The 22,551-nt window shown below is 42.5% G+C and overlaps 1 protein-coding gene across 1 annotated transcript in view; it reads left to right on the top strand.

Annotated features, from left to right (window-relative positions):
- KIF5C (kinesin family member 5C) overlaps nucleotides 1–22,551 on the top strand; it is a 216,527-nt gene that overhangs the window by 119,279 nt on the left and 74,697 nt on the right. Inside the window, exons 13-16 of the mRNA XM_030210027.1 lie at nucleotides 5,643–5,711; nucleotides 8,850–9,056; nucleotides 12,028–12,174; nucleotides 16,201–16,389. Coding sequence (XP_030065887.1) covers nucleotides 5,643–5,711; nucleotides 8,850–9,056; nucleotides 12,028–12,174; nucleotides 16,201–16,389 — 612 coding nt within the window. The remainder of the gene's footprint in view (nucleotides 1–5,642; nucleotides 5,712–8,849; nucleotides 9,057–12,027; nucleotides 12,175–16,200; nucleotides 16,390–22,551) is intronic.

The following is a 22,551-nucleotide window of genomic DNA, read 5'->3' as shown; positions in this document are numbered from 1 at the left end:
CACTACAGTGGACTTCACAAATTGCTCCCAGGTGCATAGCTCCCCAAAACCCACTCCCCACAACTGTACACCACTACCATAGCCCACAGGGGTGAAGGGGGGCACCTAGATGTGGGTACAGTGGGTTTTGGGTGGGTTTTGAAGGGCTCACATTTACCAGCACAAGTGTAACAGGTAGGGGGGATGGGCCTAGGTCTGCCTGCCTGAAGTGCACTGCACCCACTAAAACTGCTTCAGAGACATGCATACTGCTGTCATGGAGCTGGGTATGACATTTGAGGCTGGCATAGAGGCTGGCAAAAAAAGTTTTACATTTTTTTTTTTTTAGGGTGGGAGGGGGTTGGTGACCACTGGGGGAGTAAGTGGAGGTCATCCCCGATTCCCTCTGGTGGTCATCTGGTCAATTCAGGCACCTTTTTGAGGCTTGGTCGTGAAAAGAAATGAACCAAGTAAAGTTGGCCAAATGCTCGTCAGGGACGCCCTTCTTTTTTTCCATTATCGGCCGAGGACGCCAATCTCTTAAGCATGCCCCAGTCCTGCCTTCGCTATGCCTCTGACACGCCCCCGTGAATTTTGGTCATCCCCGCAACGGACTGCAGTTGAGGACGCCCAAAATCGGCTTTCGATTATGCCGATTTGTGCGACCCTGAGAGGATTTGTGTCAGAAGATGGGCGCCCTTCTCTTTCAAAAATGCCCCTGATTATATCATATAAGTTGCAGAAAGAAGTTTCCTGTGGCACAATACAAACATTAAGAAGAATACCAGCAAGAGTGCATACCCAGCAATACTTGGCTTAAGAGTGAGGTTCATTTTTGCTTTGGTATGTGTGATATAAAGCCTATTTGGAGGCAACACACTATAAGACATAGCAAACAATCATCTTCCCCTTCTACTACTATATTATGAAGCATTCCCAAAGCCATATCTCTTGTTACTTAGGGCCCGATATTCAAAAGTTTACATCCTGACCTGTTAAACCGTGCTAAGCTTAGCCATCCGCTAATATTCTGCTGCACTTAAGCAGGTAGTGCTGCTGAATATTGCCTGTGACTGCCACCGCACTGTCTGGTTAGTGCTAGAGTGGTTCAGGGGCGGAGCTTTGGCAGAGTTACCACTTTTCATTTATTTGTAAAAATTTATAGACTGCTTAATCTACAATTCTAAGCGGTTAACAATATACATACAAAATATTCAAATGATAACAATTACATTATCAAACCACATTTTGCATTAAATCACCATCTAAACATCAAACAAGAACTGTCATTCTTCAGTTCTTCACTCACTTTGGCCTTTCAAGTGACCATGTTAAAAGCACTCTGATTGATATAAATGAGTTTTTAAAGCTTTCTTAAACTGATCAAGCTTATCAATCACTCTGAGTGGCAAGTGGAGATCATTCCATAAAATATGCCCAATGACATAGAAAAGAGAGGATCTGTATTCCTCCAATCAGATCATCCTAAAAGAAGGCACATCTAACATTCAGTAATGCTGAACTTAAAGATCTTGTTGGTTTATGTAAGTGAAAGACTGTTGAAATTACTGGAGGCACTGAGTCCATTAAAACTTTAAAAATCAATACTAGTATCTTATATCAAACCCTAAGTTCTATTGGCAACCAACGTAGGTTTGCTAATGCACTTGAAATGTGATCACATCTAGACAATCCACATGGGACTCTAGCAGTAGCATTTTGTGCTAACTGTAAAGCCCTCAGTACCATCTTGGCAGTCCTATAAACTTAACCACTTAGTTGTGGTGTTTAGTCCAGGGGCATAGCTAGGTGGGGCCACGGGGGCATGGGCCACCACAGATTAAGCCCAGGCCCCCCTCTACTTTTGACCCCCTCCCCCGTTGCCACCGCTGCCAGGTACCTTTGCTGGCGGGGGTCCCCAACCCCCACCAGCTGAAGTCGTCTTCAGCGCCGGTTGACTCCAGTGCCTTCGCTGATGATCTGTTTCTGACTCCTGATGTCCGGCATGCACATCCTGCTCAGGGCTACATACAGGACGTGCACGCAGGACGTCAGGAGTTAGAAACAGATCATCAGTGAAGGCGCCGGATGTGACCGGTGCTGAAGAAATCGGCTGGCGGTGGTTGGGGACCCCCGTCAGCAAAGGTACCTGGCGGCGGCGGGGGGGGGGGGGGGGGGGTCAGCGGCTGGGGGAGGTGGGCTAAACTGTGCCCCCCCCCACCTCGGGCTCTGGACCCCTCTCCCGCCGAGGTTTGGCTATGCCCCTGGTTCAGTGTGCTAACCGGTTAAGTAAGCCCATAAAATTAGGACAGCAAACAGGATGTCCTAACTTTATTCGCTGAATTAACCAGGCACTGGCATATGTATCATCCAGGATGACCGCACTTACCTGGATATTCAGTGCTAGAACCCAGACTTAATTCAGCCCATGATTGTCAGCAGCTTAAAAATCACTGACCACTCTGGGCTTAGTGTCTGACCCTTAGTATATTGTGATTTTGAGAGCCATACTCTCTTCACTAGGCTAATACAGAATGACTTGGGTAACTCTTTTTCAGCAAGTTAGTGAACATTTGTTTGGAGTAGTTTGGAGACTCCAGTACAGTTCTGAATGTGATATGAGAAAAGGTTATGGTTGATGTCAGAAGCAATATTTAGATCAAAAAGCTTGAGAGAGGTGAAGCTCTTGAAAGAATTGAGAACTGGTTAGTTTTTAAACTCCAATATATCAATTGCATCATGAAAATTAAGATAGTTAAGGAATGGTGCATAAATATTGAAAGGCATAAAGTTAAATGCATGATTGTTTTATATTTGCTTGGTCATAATGGTCCAGTTCAGTGGATGGAAAACCCTTTCATAGCTGTAAATAAGAGGAAGCTATTTTAAAAGAATCAAGTGATGTGTGATAGAAGGCTGAAGAAAAGACACAGAAAATGAAGACGGCTGTTGTTGCCTTGGTAATGGAAGCTTTTGTTGCATGAAAAGACAAGGCACGTACTCCACAAGAGTCAAGGTTGAGTAGAAAGGTCAATCTTAGCTGCTAATGGTACGCCAACAATAATAAATAAAGCTGCTGTGTTATTGAAATGTTTCAATGTTGTTCTCAATTGGCTAGGTATGCTGTTTGCAGAATATAACTCCTAAAGAGCGAGCCAAATGTTTTCTCGACCACTGAGCCGATTAGGCAACTGTAATCATAACTGTGATGCCTCACATAAAGATTAAATTCAGAAGCTGTATCTAAACAGAAGTGGGTGTTCAGCATAGATAGATTTTGCTGAATATTTTTTTTTGTAACACAAAAAGTGTTCTTTCAATTCCTTTACAAGTTTAGCTAGTAAAATGTAATATACTATTTCTTACAAGCAGGACAGGGGGGTCCGTACATCTTCCACGAAAGCCCAAAGGTACCAAAATGAAGGTGGAAGGAAAAATGTTTCAAGAAGATACAGGAAAAAGTTTATTTTCAAAATTCACAATCAGTAGTCCAAAAAACAGTGAAAGAATCACTTGGTTTATCCATATACTATTTCTTTTCATACATCTGCAGACTGCTGATGAAGTGAATGTTTGTACGGCACCATGCACGTTCTCTTTGCATTCTTTTTCTTTAGTAATTTTAAGAGAATTCATTCATGCTTTTTGCACCAGACTTCTAATAGCCCCCATTACCATATCTAAAAGCATCTGATGATGGGATTATAGTTGAATTATAATGATGGGATTATAATCGAATTATATAGAATTATGCAGCCCAGTCGCAAAAAGATTATCCAGACTTTTGCTGCAATTGGACAGCAGAATTCAATAATTTTGCATCCTGTTGAGCTCTGATTTATCATTCCACCCTCATGTGTCTGTACTGGTGAGTAAATGTTTAAATTCTTTTAGATTAATACAGATACGTTTGAGTCAACTTTTACTGTCCAGAGGTGCCTTACAAATTTTGTTGCATGCTTTTGCACATTCCTACCTAGATTATTGTAAAGCCTTGCTTCAGGGTCTGAGACAATAGGATCTGAGACTACTCCAGTTGATTCAGAATATTGCAATTAAATTGTTTGGAGTGAAGTAACCCCACTTTTGCAAGCCAAACATTGGCTGCCAGTACGGCACTTAGATTGTGAGCCCACTAGGGACAGAAAAAGTAGAATATATGTAAACTACTTTCATTATACCCACAGAAAGGTGGTATATCAAATCCATGATCTTTTCTCATTCTGACTCTAGTATTTGGCATTCACCGGACTGGCATTCCCTCTTTTTTTGGCATGCCTCCTTCCCCCCTACATTCCTTCATGTACTCTCCGATCAGCCCAGCGATGACAGCTGGTGCTGCCTTCATCCAATCAGGCCTCTCCGGTTTCCTTGAGCAATTCCATGTTTAATATAGTGGGCCCTATGCTATGGAACCAGTTGCCGACCAACCTGAGGTTGGATCCTTCCTTGGCAATTTTTAAGCGATTTACTTAAAGCCCATTTTTTTTAAGGGATGCCTTTCTCGTTAACCCGTGATTTGGTTATCCTGGGGGAATACTGGCAGAAGGTTGGTGGTTATACAGAAGACTGGGATTTTTTTTTCTATTCTTTAAACAGTTGGCATTCTTTTCTGTTTTTAATATTAGAATTTTAGTACTCTTTATACATCGCTTTGATGGCTACTCAAGCAGTTAATCAAATTAAATAAACCTGAAAACCTGAATTATAATATTTGGGTCCCATTACGAGGTGCTTTTAGAGAAGGTGATGACACCAATGCTGTTAGGAAATTTGGTGCAAAAAGCATGCATTAATTCTTATGTGTGGGGTGTATGTGTGCATACGGAGAGCTCACCACTATGAATACAAGTCAAGTCTGAGTTTTTCTTTATTTGCACAGGTTTGATATACTGTATATCGCTGGAAAAGCATTGCTGAGCAGTCTACAATTTAAAACAAAAAGTGAAAGAAAAGAAAAATTGCAATATCGGTATAAAGAGAAAGAGAGGCAAAAACAGGCAGAAGATGGAAGGATAGACCTGAATAAAGGAAGTGGAGAGAAGAGAGCCTGGGGGAGGGGGGGGGAAGGGAGGAGATTGGAGATATCATAGAGGCTGGCGATTATGTAAACACCAGCCCAAAGAGCTCATTTTTTTAAAAATTCCTCTTTGAACAGAGGACATGGTGGTTCCTGTCAGATGGTAAGGGGCAGAGAATTCCAGAAGGCCAGGTCTAAGTATTAGAATGCAGTATCCTGGGACAGGTCTAAGTGAAGCTGGAATGGGAAGGGCAAGGGTAAAAGGTCTTGGGAGTAGTACTGGGGCCGCGGTGCTATATAAGGTCATAGCAAGTCAGCAATGTAGTTTGGGGAAGGAGTAGGCAATTCTGGTCCTTGAGACCCCAGGCAGGTCAGGTTTTCAGGAGATATATTTGCATGCATTGCCTCCTTGGGATGTTTTAAAGCTAGGTAACCAGTGTTTGGACTTGGGGGGGGGGGGGGGGGGGGTTGGAAACATGGTCTGAATGATGAGGGTTGTATTGAATGAGCTGGAGATGTTAGTGTTAGCTGGAGTCCATTATGTAGAGAATTACAGTAGTCCAGATGTATGATGACCAGTGCCAGAATTAGTCAATTATGTAGCTGTTAGGTCAGCTAAAAAATGCCATTTTATCATTTACAGGATGATGAAATTAACCAGCAAAGTCAGCTGGCTGAGAAGCTGAAACAACAAATGCTGGACCAGGAAGAGGTAAACAAAAATAAAATAGTCCCTTTTGCACAATTAGATTTTCATTTCTTTTATTTAAATTTATATCCCACAGAAATCCAAATAACAATTCAGCTCTATGTTGCTTATAGCACAATTATACATAGCACATGAAATCAATTTAGATGCACAATGACAAAAAAAACCCAGAAATAGAATTAAGTTAAAATTTAAGACCTGAAGTACTTGCTCGAATTTCCAAATCAAACCTAATCCATCTGGAGAAATTTCCTGTAAAGGAAGGTCTTTAACAGCTTTCAGAATTTCATATATCAGGACACACAGCCTTAGGGAGTTCATTACACTATTTGGTGGCCTAATATTTAAAAACTGTTGAAAAAATTGATTTATAAATCAGACCGTTACAGCTTGGAAAGTGTAAGACAAGGTAATCCCTGGCACCTAAGACAGCATTACATAAGTACATAAGTATTGCCATACTGGGAAAGACCAAAGGTCCATCAAGCCCTACATCCTGTTTCCAACAGTGGCCAATCCAGGTCACAAATACCTGGCAAGATCCCAAAAAAGTACAAAACATTCTATACTGCTTATCCCAGAAATAGTGGATTTTCCCCAAGTCCATGTAATAATGGTCTATGGATTTTTTTCTTTAGGAAGCCATCCAAACCTTTTTTAAACTCCGCTAAGCTAACCGCCTTTACCAAATTCTCTGGCAATGAATTACAGAGCTTAATTACACATAAAGGTAGATCAACCAAACATAACATATAAGTAGGTGCCATCTCAAAAATTATTTGATGCACAAACACCCTAGCTCTAATGGGTAACCAGTGCAAAGTTCGCAATAGCGGAGTAACATAATCATAATGTGATCACAATGTCTTCTGAATTTTCTCCTTAGAATTCTTTTATTAGCTATTGTGAAGATGTGTTACTTGTGATTCTGCCTTTCGGAAGTCCGTTGTAATTGCCCCAGCTTTTCACTTTGGTCTGACCTATGTTCTCAGATTTTGGGAATTTTGCTTGGGGGTTATCTTTGTGGAATTGGCAAGGCAGGGTAAGGTATCACTCTGCACTTCCCACATTCTTTAGAATCTGCCTCAAGCACTGGGGACCTAACTTATAATCACTTCCTCTGGGCACAAAATGAAAGAAAATCCTTTGTGAAACAAATCGTATTTGAACAAACTAAGTGCATGAATTATAGCATGTTTATAGATTGAGTAATTAAAGATGTATCTATAAAGTCAATGAATAAATAGTAACATGAGTGTTCAGCAAGACGGTTAACTCCACAACTCACATCCCTCATCTGGGCTGCATAAGCCAATGGAGCTGTCACAGATGCTAACTGCATTTGCTGAACCGTGTATTCTCGTATCCAGACAGTGGTAGCCTTTTTGACTGACAAAGTCCTGCAGCCAGCTAAACGTGTTCTCCGATACCACTTTTATGAATCTATTTTGCTTATTTATGGGTTTCATAAAGCAAACGACCCTATTAATCTCTGATCTCCCAATAAATGAATCAGTAAGGTGAAAACTTTCATATTCAGCAGCGGTACATTTAATCTAGTTGAAAGGATTTGCTTGTTCTCTTTTTAACTGAGACTTGTTTTAGAATAGCAATAAAGTATTTAATTATTCTAACATGGGTTGCTTCTGGATGTGATATTGCCAGTTGGTCCATATTGGACTAATAAAGACCACAGTGTCGGCCTTTGTTTAATAAAAATTATTTAGCTACTTCTGTGTAGCTTTGAAATGATTAGAAACTGGTATGGTGTGAGATGCTGTTATTTTATAATGAGATTTCCTGATTATCTTCCACAGTTTACTGTTTTCTTGTGGATAATGGTATTGGAAGACACATATCTGGCCAAAAAACACAATCTCTGATCTACTTTTATTAAGCAATTGCTGTACTTAAGCTTCTTAAAATATTTTTTTCCATTGAGGGAGTGAACAAGCAGAGTGACAGAGACCTGTTGAATCTCACCGTTTGGTGAACTGACAGCAAAGTTTCTTACAATTAATAAGTAAATGAAAACAACAAAGATTACAATCAAAACATGTGAACAGATATCCATGTGTAAAACTGCCTCCCTGTATACTCTGTAGCAGCCCTCAGTGTCTAAGGCTGCCCTTTACCAAAAAGCTTGATCAAAGAAAGTCTTCAAACCTTTTTTATGAAGTTCTTGTAGTGTATTTTGGTGTGAAAAGATGGTGGAAGGGAATTCCATACAGATGGAGCTGAAAGGAAAAAGGTTGAGTGCTTAGTTCAGTGGTTCCCAACCCAATGCTTGGACACATATAACCAGTCAGGTTTTCAGGAGAGCCACAAGGAATATGCATGAGAGAAATTTGCATGCTAGTCTGTCTCATGCATATTCCTTGTGGATATCTTGAAAACATGACTGGCTGGGTGTGCCTGAAGGTTGAGAGCCACTGGTCTAGTTTATTCTGACGTGAGCAAGCCATGGGAGGAATAACTCAACAGATTTGCACTTTGGAGAGCATGAGATACTAATTAAGGGAGTAGTAAGGTAGATATGAGGCAGAAGAATAGCCTAGTGGTTAATGCTGTGGGCTGAGAACCAGGGGAACTGGGATAGACTCCTCCTGCAGCTCCTTGTGACTTGGTAAGTCAGTTAACCCTCCATTGCTCCAGGTATAAAACTTAGATTGTGAGCCCTCTAGGGACAAAAAAAAGTACCTGCTTTTGATAAATGTAAACCGCTTTGGTTGTATCCAGAGAAAGGTGGTATATCAAATTCATGATCATTTACCCTTTACCCATGAGCTGGAATAAGAATCTTAAACTTGTGACCATCTATGAAAAAAGATAACTAACATAGTGGATCCAGAATGTTGAGTGACTGATTTTCATGTCACGAGTCCATAATCTTTCTGTAAAAGCTGCATGTTTGAATTTCTATAACCTTCTTTTTTTATTTTCTTCACATAAATGGATGGGGTTTGGACTGTTGTATTACAAATTGTTTGCTCTAACAAAATTCATTGAAACCTCATTATTTCTTTCTGGTGACTTTAGTCACCTTTTCCCCAGAGATGGTCCTATTTAGCAATGTTTCTTTATAGGTGTGAGGTGTTTGTTTCTGATCAGAGCTGTATTTCGGATATATATTTTTTCCAGCTTTTGGCCTCTACCCGAAGAGATTATGAAAAGATCCAGGAGGAGCTGACTCGTCTTCAGATTGAGAACGATGCTGCAAAAGATGAAGTGAAAGAGGTGCTGCAGGCCCTGGAGGAGCTTGCTGTCAACTACGATCAGAAGTCCCAGGAAGCAGAAGACAAGACCAAAGCCAACGAGCAGCTGACTGATGAGCTCACCCAGAAAACAGTAATTTGTTTTAATATATTCTTAGTTTTTCTACTTGTATGGTTTGCATTTGATTGTATTAGTGTCAGAAGAATTTTAAAGGAGTTGGCTATGCGTATGTACATATGTTGGAGACAGAGCCAGCTTAACCATTGGACCAAGTAAGGCTCTGGCCCAGGGTGCTGGTGATTAAGGCACCAAAATACCCAGCCTCTGATGTCACCTGGTCTAAAGTTAAGCCTTTTCTTCCCCACACCCTCCCCAATCTGGTGTCTCCCCTTTTTCTCTTCCCTCTCCTTGTGGGTCTGGCACTGCTCCCTCACTCCCTCACTCCCTCATGTTCCTGTAAAGTTTATGTCTGTCGCCAGCAGCAGCATAACAGGCTGCCTTCGGTCAGCCTGTGGGTCTTCACTCTGCTGTGTCTTGTCTGCTCTGATGCAATTTCCTGTGGGCAGGACATGGCAGAGAGAAGACCCCGGGGCTGACCAAAGGCAGCCTGTCGTGCTGCTTTGAGTGGAGGAGTGGCCTAATGGTTAGTGCCGCAGGCTTTGATCCTGGCAACCTGGGTTGGATTCCCACTGGACAAGTCACTTAACCCTCCATTGCCCCAGGTACAAAAAAAACTTAAGATTGTGAGCCCTCTAGGGACACGGAAAGTACCTGCTTATAATATGTACAGTACTGCTTAGGTCTAGTAGCCCTATAGAAATGATTAGTAGTAGTAGTGCTTCTGCTGCCTCCTCTGACAACTGACATAAACTTTACAGGACTGTGGGGGAGTGAGAGAAATGAGAGAGCAGTGCCCCCCTGGGGGGGGGGGGGGGGACAGAGTGGTTTTGGGTGGGGGGGGGGGGGGGAGGAGGCACCGCCAAAGCAAGTTGGCTCAGGGTGCCATTATCTTTTGAGCTGGCCTTGGTTAGAAATGTTAGAAATGGTTTGCAATAAAAAGTCCTTTAAGGACTCATTTATACAGACTGAAATATGCCAGTTTAGCGATACATTTTTATACCCAAAATTAGTTGCATGAATATTTCAGAACTCCCAGTTTTCTTTGATGCAAAAGAAATGTCATATGGCTGACATTCATAATGTGAATTTGTGCGTAATAAGTACATAATATTAGAGATGGTTTTACGTTATAGGAAACTCAGCAAGAAATAGTGCATGACTGTGGATATCGACCAATGGCAGAGAGACTTTGAAAAAATTCTCCAGTGTATCGGTGTGCTCAGTCTTCCCTGAGATTTCAGCTGAACTCCCTATAGGAAACAAGAGAAAGGGAGCCGAAGTGTCACAGACATGTGAGAGGTCAATGGCTACTCTCTGTGGCAGAAATTACCTGTACAGCAATATTGGATGAACCCTTTGGAAGATATTAGAAGGGCAAACTTGGTGACCTTGTCAGGCTAGTTTCCTTCTAGAAGGGACTATAAAAAATTATTTTCTATAGAATAAACATAAGTCTCAGCTGCGTTTTTATAAAGTGGTTGGAATGTCCCCTGAATGCCTATGTGGCTGCATAATAAGGGTTTATGTGCTGAAGTAGGCTCTGAAAACTGTATAGCTGTTTATAGCTATTTTGCATGCTGTTCTAGATTCTTTAATTTGTAATTTTTGAGTTTGTATTTTTTGCATTTTTTTTTATCTTTTAATTTCTTTTTGTTTTTTAATTGTTTTATTGCTGCTTTTAGATTAATCCAGTTACAAATTTTAATCACACAATTAAAGGTATTTATTTTTGTTCCCACTGCAGCTCCTTGTGACTCTTGTCAATAGAGGGTTAAGTGACTGCAGTAGGAACAAAAATAAATAAATAAACGCCTTTAATCGCACAATTAAAATTTTAATCAAAATGCAGCCCTAGCTGGAAGGGCTGAATTGGTCCATCAGATTGGCTTATTCTGCTTTTACTGATAAATTATCTTCCCAGGAGGGGCTGAATATGGCCTGTGTATTTTACTACTGTGCAGTAGCCATGGCCCCTTGACATGAAGTAGATTGAATGCAGAATATTGCCTCATTTTGCACCTTTGTGCTGAGTCGGCTGTGGTGAGCACCTTGGCCCTTTAATTTTTTTCTTCTTCTTCAAAAGCTGCCTCCTCACCTCAATTTACCTTTAAAACTTGGGTAATCCTGTTTAGTTCTCTGCCCTTGAACTGAATGACTTCTGTTTTTGGAGGGCAGGAGCAGAGGACAGCTGCTCATCCTTGTTTGGTATAAGTGCGCTGTCTCAGCAGTGTGCCTGATTCTGATTGTCTATGGCAGGCAGGGGATCTGAACTGCAGTTCGGGGCTGGTGTAGTCTATTCACATTTATTCAATGATGATCATAAAGCAAAAAAATAAAACCCAGCATGAAACTTATTTTTCTCTCTCTCTCTTTTTTTTTTTTAAATCTTTTGAATCGCCACAAAGCAATGTGATATGAAAACTGTACAGCTTTGTATGAAACCTTATAGTGATGCTGCCCAAAAGCAGTGCCCAATATTTGAGTAGTTTGATAAGTTTGGTTTTTTTGTTTTTAAACATAATGGGGTCCTTTTACTAAGGTGCGCTGAAAAATGACCTGCGCTGGTATAGATGCGTGTATTGGACGCTCACAGGTCCATTTTTCAGAGCACCTGCAAAAAAAGGCCTTTTTTTGTCCGAAAATGGACATGCAGCAAAATAAAAATTGGTGCATGTCCATTTTGGGCCTGAGACCTTAACGCCACCCATTGACCTAGCGGTAAGGTCTCTGCGTTAACTGGGCGGTAATGGTCTGCGCGTGTACAATGCCAATTACAGCCCAGTTAGCGACATGTGCTGGAAAATTTCTGGCACACTTAGTGGACGCACATAAAAAATGAAGTTACCACCTGGGCCATCCGGTAGTTCAAAATTGACGCGCCCACGCAGCTTAATAAAAGGGCCCCAATGTATGTATTGTTTTTGTCCTAGCAGCTGAAGCAAAGAAACTTCTAGTACTGATGTTTCCTACTACTTATTTGCAGACCAATTTAATAGCCACGCAGAGAGAATTAAATCAGCTGCAGGAACTCAGTAACCACCAGAAGAAAAGGGCTACGGAAATTTTAAATTTACTGCTGAAGGATCTGGGAGAAATTGGCGGCATCATGGGCATGAATGAAGTGAAAACGGTAATATTGTTTGGATACTTTTCAGAGGGGATGAGGGGCAAATGTCTGCTGGTTTACAGAGTTGGATAACTGTGTGTGGTGGTGGGGGGGGGGGGGGGGTGGGGAGGAGGAGCAGTGCTACAGGGGGTAACACAGACCACTACTTTCTACCATGGGGGAGAAGGAAATGAAAGAGGGAGTCGTAGGGAGTGGGTCTCTCTATCACAAAGGGAGGTATACAGTAGGTTTGATACAGGCAGAAGTAGGAAGTCTCTGCCTGTTTTTACAGTTCCTTTTTTCTTTCCCTATTCAGACTAGGACATGAAATGCATTAGTAAATTTTATTAGTCCCAGTATGAATCCTGGTCCTAGGTATAAAATATAAAAGCTATCCCACATGAAACAAATTCTGTGCGTTTCATTCGGTCTCCACCTTTTCTCTCTCCAAATTACTGTTTAAGGATTTGTTCATTCAATTTGATACAGGAAAAGAGGTCAAGGCAAATAATTACTCAAATGTAGATCAGCTTCATTCAGTTTTATCTAACTTGTTAATATCGCCTACATTTTTCATATGAAGGCAGTTTACAAGGAAAAAACATCATAAAATATATAACATATATTCAGGGCTTTTTTTGAGGGGGTACTTGGGGGTACTGAGTACCGGCACCTTTTCCATTGTCTGCTAAACTTGACCCATGGTTCTCGTATTTTAATGAAAGAGCTCAGGTTCTACATACAAATTCTGCCTTGTCATAGATTCTATGACTGGTTGCAGGGGTCCTGGCTATTGTGGGGTGAGTCCCTTAATGATCACTCCACCCCTGAAGGGTGGCCTGGCATTTGAGTACCAGCACCTTTTGTGCTAGACAAAATGTACTGCATATATTAAAGAGAGGGGGGGGGGGAGGAGGGAAGACCGGAAACAGAAGTGGAGAGTAGGGCTACTGGTTCAGACCAACTCAGCACTACCAGTTGCTGCATGACTGGACCAGCATCTCACAATTCTGAGCTATTCCAGTGAGTGGATGAAGAGAAACATTAACAATTCAGAGCTGAATCAAAAGCTGCACCAGATGTTGATTTAGTGATGATTTGAGAGGTATTGAATAATGAATGAAGAAACACCCACCCAACTCCAAGCTGAGGGCTAGGGTTGACATTAGTTCAGAGCTCAATTATGAAGAGTTTAAGCTGGCTTCATTTCATGCCTGATTTGAATATCTTTATTGGTTCTGGGGTGGGGAATCTTCCAAGTAAATCTGAGTGTTCTAAAACAGCATAAATACTGGAGAATGATTGGGAAGATTTTTATATTCAGCTGCTACTTGCCTAAGAGAGACCTTGGTCTCTGGGGGTAAATTGAGTTTTTAGTAATTGATTTTTTTTTTCAGTTTGTTTAATGTCAGAAGCCCAAATGAGCTAATGTTGCTTGCAAAGCACATTAGTAAGAATGGAAGTTCAAGAAATATGTAGCATATTCAGCCAATGCTGATAAGGTGTTTGGAAACAACTGTCATAATATTTCATGTTGATAAACGTGGAATCTAATGTGACGAGCAGAAACATGGAGCAGTTTAATTGCTGTTATCCTGTAATGGGGCATTTTCGCTATAGAAAGTCGATGTTGAGAATCTGTCTGTAGTACATGCTATATTTTGGCTAGTGCATGCAACTTGATTAAAGGCATAATTTCATTTTAATGACACTGGCAATATTCTAAGCTCCATGCCTTCTAGTACTAACAGCTGCGTTTTAAGCAAGAGAAGCACATCTTTTGCCAAGATACCACAGTGCCATCTAGTGGCTATATACATTTTGATAAGCAACCATTTTGACACTATAACACATGTTGCTCACTACATTTTCACCGTCATGTTTATGTATTATTTGATTAAATATGCACAGGAAGAGTATGTCCTATGTGGCATGCCCTGGGGATAGCATGTCTTCTGCATATAACTGGCTGCAAATTTGGATGGTCAGCTTTTATATGACGCCGCAGAGGGAAACCAAGGCCAAGGATTCGAGAAAGAATGATAACTGTGGTTAGATTTTAAGATTTTAACAAGCTAGAGAAGTGTCTGCTTCTAGCATAATGCATTTTATAGATTTCTTGTGTATTAGGTGCCAGTTCCTGGGGGATTTCTCCTAGAATGGATCTGGATGAAATTTTATTAGGTATCTTGGACCATCGGTAAGAGATTCTCTTAACCACAGCACCGAAATAGTACTAATTACCCTCCTAACCAAATTCAAAGAAGAAATTGCAGCAGGCAATAGCCTACTTCTCCTACAATTCGACATGTCAAGCGCGTTCGATATGGTTAACCATAAAATACTACTGAACATCTTAGACTACTTTGGGATTGGTGGAAGTGTACTCAGCTGGATTCAGGGCTTCCTAACCACCAGAACTTATCAAGTTAAATCAAACTCGAATATATCATCACCTTGGAATACAGACTGCGGTGTACCCCAAGGATCACCACTATCACTGATCCTGTTCAACCTAATGATGACCCCACTAGCCACATCCCTATCCAAACAAGGACTTAACCCCTACATATACGCAGATGATGTCATGATATACATCCCCTTCAAACATGACCCAATAGAAATCACCAACAAAACCAAACTCAGCCTGCAAATCATGAACTCATGGGCGGATGCTTTCCAACTAAAATTAAACGCAGAGAAAACACACTGTCTCATCCTCACATCCCAATACAATACGAATAAACCTAACAATATCAACACCCCAGACCACACCCTCCCTGTTTCTGACAGCCTAAAAATTCTTGGAGTTACCATCGACCGAAACCTCACGCTAGAAACCCAATCAAAAACTACAACAAAGAAAATGTTCCAATCAGTGTGGAAACTCAAACGAATAAAGCCTTTCTTCCCAAGGGCAATATTCCGCAACCTGATACAATCAATGACTCTTAAGCCACCTAGACTATTGTAATGCAATCTATGCGGGATGTAAAGAACAAATCATAAAGAAACTCCAAACCGTTCAAAACACTGCAGCCAGACTCATTTTTGGAAAAACGAGATACGAAAGTGCCAAACCTCTACGCGAAAAACTACATTGGCTCCCGATCAAAGAACGAATTGCCTTCAAAATCTGCACACTAGTGCATAAAATCATCTAAGGCGAGGCCCCGGGATACATGACCAACCTCATTGACCTTCCATCCAGAAACACTACAAGATCTACACGCACCAACCTCAACCTCCATCACTCAAGCTTCAAAGGACTCAAATATAAATCAACGTATGCATCCAGCTTCTCCTTTATAAGCACGCAACTATGGAACGCACTACTAAACGCCCTGAAAACAACCCACAATCTATCAAACTTTCGGAGAACATGAAAAACTTATCTGTTCAAAAAGGCATACCCCAACGATCCAACCTAAATGCTTCGATCCTGCAACACAACGAAACAAACATTTGATCTGGTCACACCTCAACCCCTCCTCTTTATTCCTTCATGTGTCTATCATCATAAATCTTCTACAATGTCCCTATGTATCTGTTACACCGGAATTGGCATTCGCCATCATGGTTCCTATGTAAGCCACATTGAGCCTGCAAATAGGTGGGAAAATGTGGGATACAAATGCAATAAATAAATAAATAAATAAGCAAGCAAGCATTCTAGCTAAAACCTTACATAGTGAAAAACCAAGTAACAAGTTTTTGGAGAGTCAGTCAAAGCAACAATAAGAGACACTCTTCCATGAGGACTCTCTCCTAATGAAAAATAATCAAAAATGAGATGTTACCAGTTGTTCAGCATATTATTGGGAATAATATTCAGACTGTTCATTGCAAAATTTGTATGTCTGCTTTCTATGGCTTTTTGCACTTGCTGCTTTTGAGGAAAATGTGCCTAAACTTGAAAATAGCAATCCTTGTGTGTTTGAAGTGGGTCCCCAGAACATGCCCACTATAAATGCAGCTAAAAGACTTGGAAATTTGTCATCTTAGTGTTCTCCAGTAGATTTTCTCATTTTTATTTTTGGTTGCCTGTAGCTGGCAGATGTGAATGGTGTGATCGAGGAGGAGTTCACCATGGCCCGTCTCTATATTAGTAAGATGAAGTCTGAAGTGAAGTCTCTGGTGAATCGCAGCAAGCAGCTGGAAAGTGCACAGGTAGACTCGAACAGAAAGATGAATGCCAATGAGAGGGAACTTGCCGCCTGTCAACTCCTCATCTCACAGGTACGTTGACCATCTTCCTTCTGTTTCACTCTGTTGGTATACTAACTCTTCCTCAGTGGATTTCCTGTTGGTGGGTAGAGTTGTAGAGGTGCTGTGATTAGCTGGATACTCTCATTTTGTAGGATGATGCCTGGTAAAACTTGATTACAGAGTTGTTGGTAGCATGAGTTGCTGTTTATCTTATGCTTAAATCTTAGAGACATTTATCAGGTTAGCAGTTGCTACTAATCAGGGGTGCACCCAGTACTCGCGGTGGTAGGGGGGCTAGAGCCCGAGGTTAGGGGACATATTTTGGCCTGCTGCCCCGCCGCCACCTCACCCCATCCCACTGCCTCACCGCCCCCCTTCGACGCCACCTCACTGCTACAATTTAATACCTTGGCTGGCGGGGGTCCCCAACCCTTACCAGCTGTAGCCTTCATTCAGCGCTGGTCTCGGTGTCGCCACGTTGCCTGCCCTGCTTGCTCTTCCCCTCACATACTGCACGCTCCTTTTAGTGAAATTGAGCATGCTGGACATGAGGGGAAGAGCGAGCAGGGCAGGCAACATGGTGGCGCCAAGACCGGCACTGTCTGAAGGCTTCAGCTGGCGGGGGTTGGGGACCCCTGCCAGCAAAACCAGGGGCCCAGAAGAAATTTGGGGTGGCCCCACGTAGCTATGCCACTTCTACTAATTGGATAAATGTTGCTGAGATGGATATTTAGCAACGCTAACCAGATGATACCACAAAATATTTCCTCGGGCTGCTTTAGTACTATCCAGATAGTGTGGGGTTGGTCTGTGTATGCAACTATTGGTTATCTGGTTAGCGGCGATTATCCATACCAGTAACCAGCCAAAAAGACTGTCCTGACTTTATTTGAATAGCAAAACTGGCCAGTGCTGTGTCCAGATGTTCAGTACTGGCTTGTATCTGGATGCAGGTAATGACTATCTGGTTTATCTTTTACTGTGGCAGCCAGTGTTAAAAAAAATACTGCTACAGCTTAATATGGGGGAGGAGGGTGGGGGGGTTAGTTTTTGCTTGGAACTGTACTGTGGTTTATAGCTAGATGTGGACTCCCACATTAGGTAAAGATGAGGGGCTAGATTTTCTAATGCACACTAACATGAATTAATTAATGCGTGTTATTTACTGCAGGCCTGTTTTTACACAATGATACATATCTACTAAACGCATAGTAGTAGTGCAGTCTAGCAAGGTAGCTCATATAAGTAAATTTGGCCCTAACCGAATGGTGTATTCTGTCACCACTTTCTCTATTTATTTATCAATAGAAATCAAACAAAATAAAACATGGAAAAGAAAATAAGATGATACCTTTTTTATTGGACATAACTTAATACATTTCTTGATTAGCTTTCGAAGGTTGCCCTTCTTCGTCAGATCGGAAATAAGCAAATGTGCTAGCTGACAGTGTATATAAGTGAGAACATTCAAGCATTGCTATGACAGTCTGACAGGGTGGGAGGATGGGGGTGGGTAGGAAGTATGCATGGGGACATCAAAGCATATCATTGGTATTCTAACAGGGTGGGTGTGGATAGGTGAGGGGAGGGTGATCAACCGAGACATACAGCTTTATGGTTTATAATGGGCTAGGAACCCTAGGTCCTTGTTAAGTCCTTTCTGTTGGGTGTTAAAATATTCAATCATTCTGACTTCAAAGGTCTTACGTTCTTGTATGGTTTTAAAGTTACCTTTGAGGATTCTCACTGTGAAGTCACTGGTGCAGTGTCCTGGTCTTGTAAAATGTTGCCCAACAGGCGTGGGAACTCTGCTGGCACCAGCATTGTTTATATGATGTCTATGTAAATTGAATCTTGTCTTAAGCATCTGGCCTGTTTCTCCAATATAGCATCCTTCATTACATTTTTTACACTGAATGATATATACCACATTGGAAGATGAGCAAGTGAAAGATCCCTTTATGTTGAATATCTTTCCTTTGTGGATGACTTTGGGGTCCTGTGAAATATTTTGGCATAGTTTGCAACTGGATAAATTGCAGGGAAGTGTGCCCTTCTGTTCCTTTTCAGTCTGTGAAGGAAGTTTACTTCTGATTAGCTTGTGTTTTAAATTGGGTGGCTGTCGGAAGGCCAGTACTCAGTGAGAATCCTCAAAGGTAACTTTAAAACCATACAAGAACGTAAGACCTTTGAAGTCAGAATGATTGAATATTTTAACACCCAACAGAAAGGACTTAACAAGGACCTAGGGTTCCTAGCCCATTATAAACCATAAAGCTGTATGTCTCGGTTGATCACCCTCCCCTCACCTATCCACACCCACCCTGTTAGAATACCAATGATATGCTTTGATGTCCCCATGCATACTTCCTACCCACCCCCATCCTCCCACCCTGTCAGACTGTCATAGCAATGCTTGAATGTTCTCACTTATATACACTGTCAGCTAGCACATTTGCTTATTTCCGATCTGACGAAGAAGGGCAACCTTCGAAAGCTAATCAAGAAATGTATTAAGTTATGTCCAATAAAAAAGGTATCATCTTATTTTCTTTTCCATGTTTTATTTTGTTTGATTTCTATTGATAACCTTAAGAGTGGACTAACACGGCTACCACACTCCTCTATTTATTTATAAAAGAGTCATGCATTCCTCTTCAGTGTTTATGCGGTAATTCACATGTAGCTATGAAAGAGGAGGAAGGAAGTTTATTGGGAGCAGTGTCCATGTACATACTGTTTGGGTTCAACTTAGAATACGATCCCTATTCCTTTAAGTAGAAAAATCGGTGCTGATAACTCAGATTTGGTAATTAAAAATTAACCTTAAGTTCAGATCAACTGGCAACCAGCAGGTGGAGATAGAGAACTAAAAAGTGAGCTGAAAAGTATCTCATGGCATCCAAACCAGTTCCAAAGTATTTTCTATCACCAGCAGGTGAATGGACACACTTTTTAGCCTCTGGTTCTGAGTACTTTGCTCGTGGTTCATTTGGTCAACTGGTCCCCAGTTGAGCTTTGCTGGTGGCTTGAGTCTGCAGAGTCATATCTGGAAGTCTTCCCTGTCTCTGTGCTCTGCAAATTTACTTCTTCCCTCCTTCACCGCTCCTGTTTCTGTGGAGCCTCTATTTCCAACTCAACAACTTTTATATATATGAAAAAAGAGGATTGCTGGAGAGCTTGGGACAGAGTATCAGTCCTGATCCTTTCTCATCTGGGGTAAGACTTATGAGGACTATGAGCTTGGGGGGGAGCAGCTGGTATTGGTAAGTCTGACTAAAGTTTGACTCAGAATTTGGAGGTCTGCAATTCTACTGGGTTCAGGGGGAAGGATCCTGACTCACTGCTTGGACATTTGCTACGTTTGTGACAATCGGGGTGAATGGCGACTCCTGTGGAGGCAGTTAAACAGTGTTCCCACTGTGAGACCCACCAACAAGCATCGGGAGTTGCAGTGCGTGCAAGCTGAGAATTCTGAGAGACACGGAGAAAACTATCAGCGGCACCACATCTTCAGATTCGGCGCAGCATCAGAATATGCTGGGATCTTCAGGCTCTCCAGCAGGGCCAGTGTGCAGTTTGGCGCAGGAGAGTGCGGGAACGGACACCATTTTGTTGGGGTTGACTGGCAGTTAGGAGCAGCCTCTGACTGATCATGTGCAGAGCACAGCCTAGGGGCCCAACAGAGCATTCAGCTGTGTTTTCTCTGGAGTTTATATTGCTTTTATACCAGGCCTATTTACTAAAGCAGGGACAGTCAGAGATGCTGCAGGGTGCTTCAGTATCTTGCCCTGCTGCCCCTCCGGCTCCTAAGATGTCTCATTTAGACCTCCAGGAGTGGGCAGATCAGGCTAACTCTACTTCTCTCGCCTTATCTGATGTGACCTCGGTCTATTCAGATGAGCCATCATTGAAGGAGCCGTTAAAGGAGGGAGAGCTCCTGCATGAGTAGGGAGATGATCCGAAAGTACTGAGGTGGTTTCATAAAGAAGAGCTCAATACTCTTTATTTCTGAGGCACTGGCAGTTCTCTTCATTGAGGAGCATTCTGCTTCGTCGTCAGGAGTTACATCTTTGATCATGAGGGGGCTTCTAAACCCTTCCCAGTGCACCCAGACATTCAGGACCTGAATACAGCAGAATGGGTCTCATCAGACATGGGGCTGAGAGTGGGAGGATCCATGGCTTGCTTCTACCCATTAGTTCCGGAGGAGAAAAATAAATTGCATCTTCCCAGGGTGGGCTTCCTGGTTACAGCGGTGACTAAGAAGACCACCTTGCTTCTGGAAGGGGGCATTGCCCTAAAAGACCAACAGGATAGTTAGAAGGCTTGCTGAAACAAGCTTTGAAGTGCCTTTTTGGGCTTTCAAGAGAGAGTGTGCTGCTTGTTTGTGGCAAGAGCATGCCTGAAGTGGTGATAAAGCCCAGCTGGATGTAGGGTCAAATTCATTCTATTTGACATGGTATGGCCTGCAGTATGTTTTTGGCTGTCATGGCATGTCTGCAACTCTGGGTGTGCTACTGGACAGTGTCAAAGTCACATCTAGTTAAACCGCCCTTTCGAGGCAAATGGCTATTTGGAGACGATCTCGGTAACTGGGGGAAACTAAGCCACAACAGTTACTGGAGGATAAGCCGAAAGCCTCTGGTTGTCCATCTTCAGGGGGCTCTCAACCTCAATTTCGAGACAGCAGATGGTACTGGCCTAGTCAGAAGTCCCGCTTTCAGGCACACCAATCTTCTTTTCGTGCAGACAAGAAGTCATCTTCTCAGTCAGCTAGAGCGCCCAATGCCTCTAGAGCTTCGCAATGATGCGAAGCTGGTCCACTCTTTTCTTCCTGTGGTGGGAGGACATCTTCACGAGTTTCGGAAGGGGTGGGCCAAAATTACATCAGACCAGTGGTTCTAGATATTCTTACAGAACATTACAAGTTGGAGTTCTCCTGTTCGGTCTCTCCTCTCTTCTTGAAGTCTCCTTGTTGAAAAGGGAATCTAGGTGGTCGAGGTTTAGGAATCTAGGTGGTCTGTAGATTCCTTGCTGGCACTCCAGATCATTGTTCCAGTTCCCTAGGCTGAGCAGGTACAAAGCAGATACTCTGTCTATTTCATGTCCCAAAGAACAAAGGCAGGTTCTGAGGACAATGATGGTGGCAATGGAAGTGGTGCCATGGGCAAGAGGTCATATGTGGCCATTACAGGAATCTCTTCTCAGCCACTGGTCTCCAGTGTACAGAAGTATGACCTTCATCTTCCTTGGATGCTGGTTGCCAGACGGAGGATACAGTGGTGGTTGTCACCCAGGAATTTGACTGTCGGAGCTAACACAATGGGAGGTGGTGACAACAGATGCCAGCAAGTCGGGATGGGGAACTCATTACAAGTTCCTTCTGGCACAGGGCACCTGGACAAAACAGGAATTTCAGAAGTTGATAAATCGCTTGGAGCTCAGGGCAGTGAGGAATGTCTTATGTGACTTCGCTCCATTTGTGGCGGGGGTCCCAGTTTGAGTTTTCTCTGACAATGTGACAGCGGCTTACATCAACAAGCAAGATGGGACCTGCAGTCCTCCGTTGTAATTGGAGGCGGTCTCCCTCATGAGTTGGGCGGAGAAGAATCTTCTCTGCTTGTTTGCAGCTCACATCATGAGGTCCTTCATTGTGGAGGTGGACTCTCTCAGCAGGCACTCCTTGGACCTGAGAGAATGGGAACTATTCAGCCAGGGTTTTCAGCTGATAGTGGACCAATGGGGTTCTTCACTTCTGGACTTGATGGAGATGAAAAGGAATGCCAGAGTGCCCAATTTCTTCTGCCTTTGGAAGGAACTGGGATCAATGCCCTACTGCAGCCCTGGCCAGAGGCACATCTACTGTATGTCTTCCCTCCTTGGCCCATGGTAGGCCGTGTGTTGAAAAGGATTGCTTAGCACCAGGGTTGAATAACTCGTATAGACTCGGATTGGCCACAGAGGCCATGGTATGCAAAGCTGATTCGAGTGCTGGAGAGGGGTCCTCTGCCTCCCACAGGTACATGGCTGTGATGCTCATGGAGGATCTGTGCCCCTTTGACGTTACAGCTTGACCATTGAAAGTGCTTGGTTGAGATGAAAAAAATTATTTTGATTCTGTTATTCTTACCTTGCTTTAGGCTCAAACGCTCTACGTCTTTGGCATATGTGAGGGTGTGGAGGACTGTG

This window comes from Microcaecilia unicolor, chromosome 7, assembly GCF_901765095.1.
Source record: "Microcaecilia unicolor chromosome 7, aMicUni1.1, whole genome shotgun sequence".
Taxonomy (NCBI): domain Eukaryota; kingdom Metazoa; phylum Chordata; class Amphibia; order Gymnophiona; family Siphonopidae; genus Microcaecilia; species Microcaecilia unicolor.
Note: the sequence above shows the minus strand (reverse complement) of the source record. Positions and strands in the feature narration are given on the sequence as shown.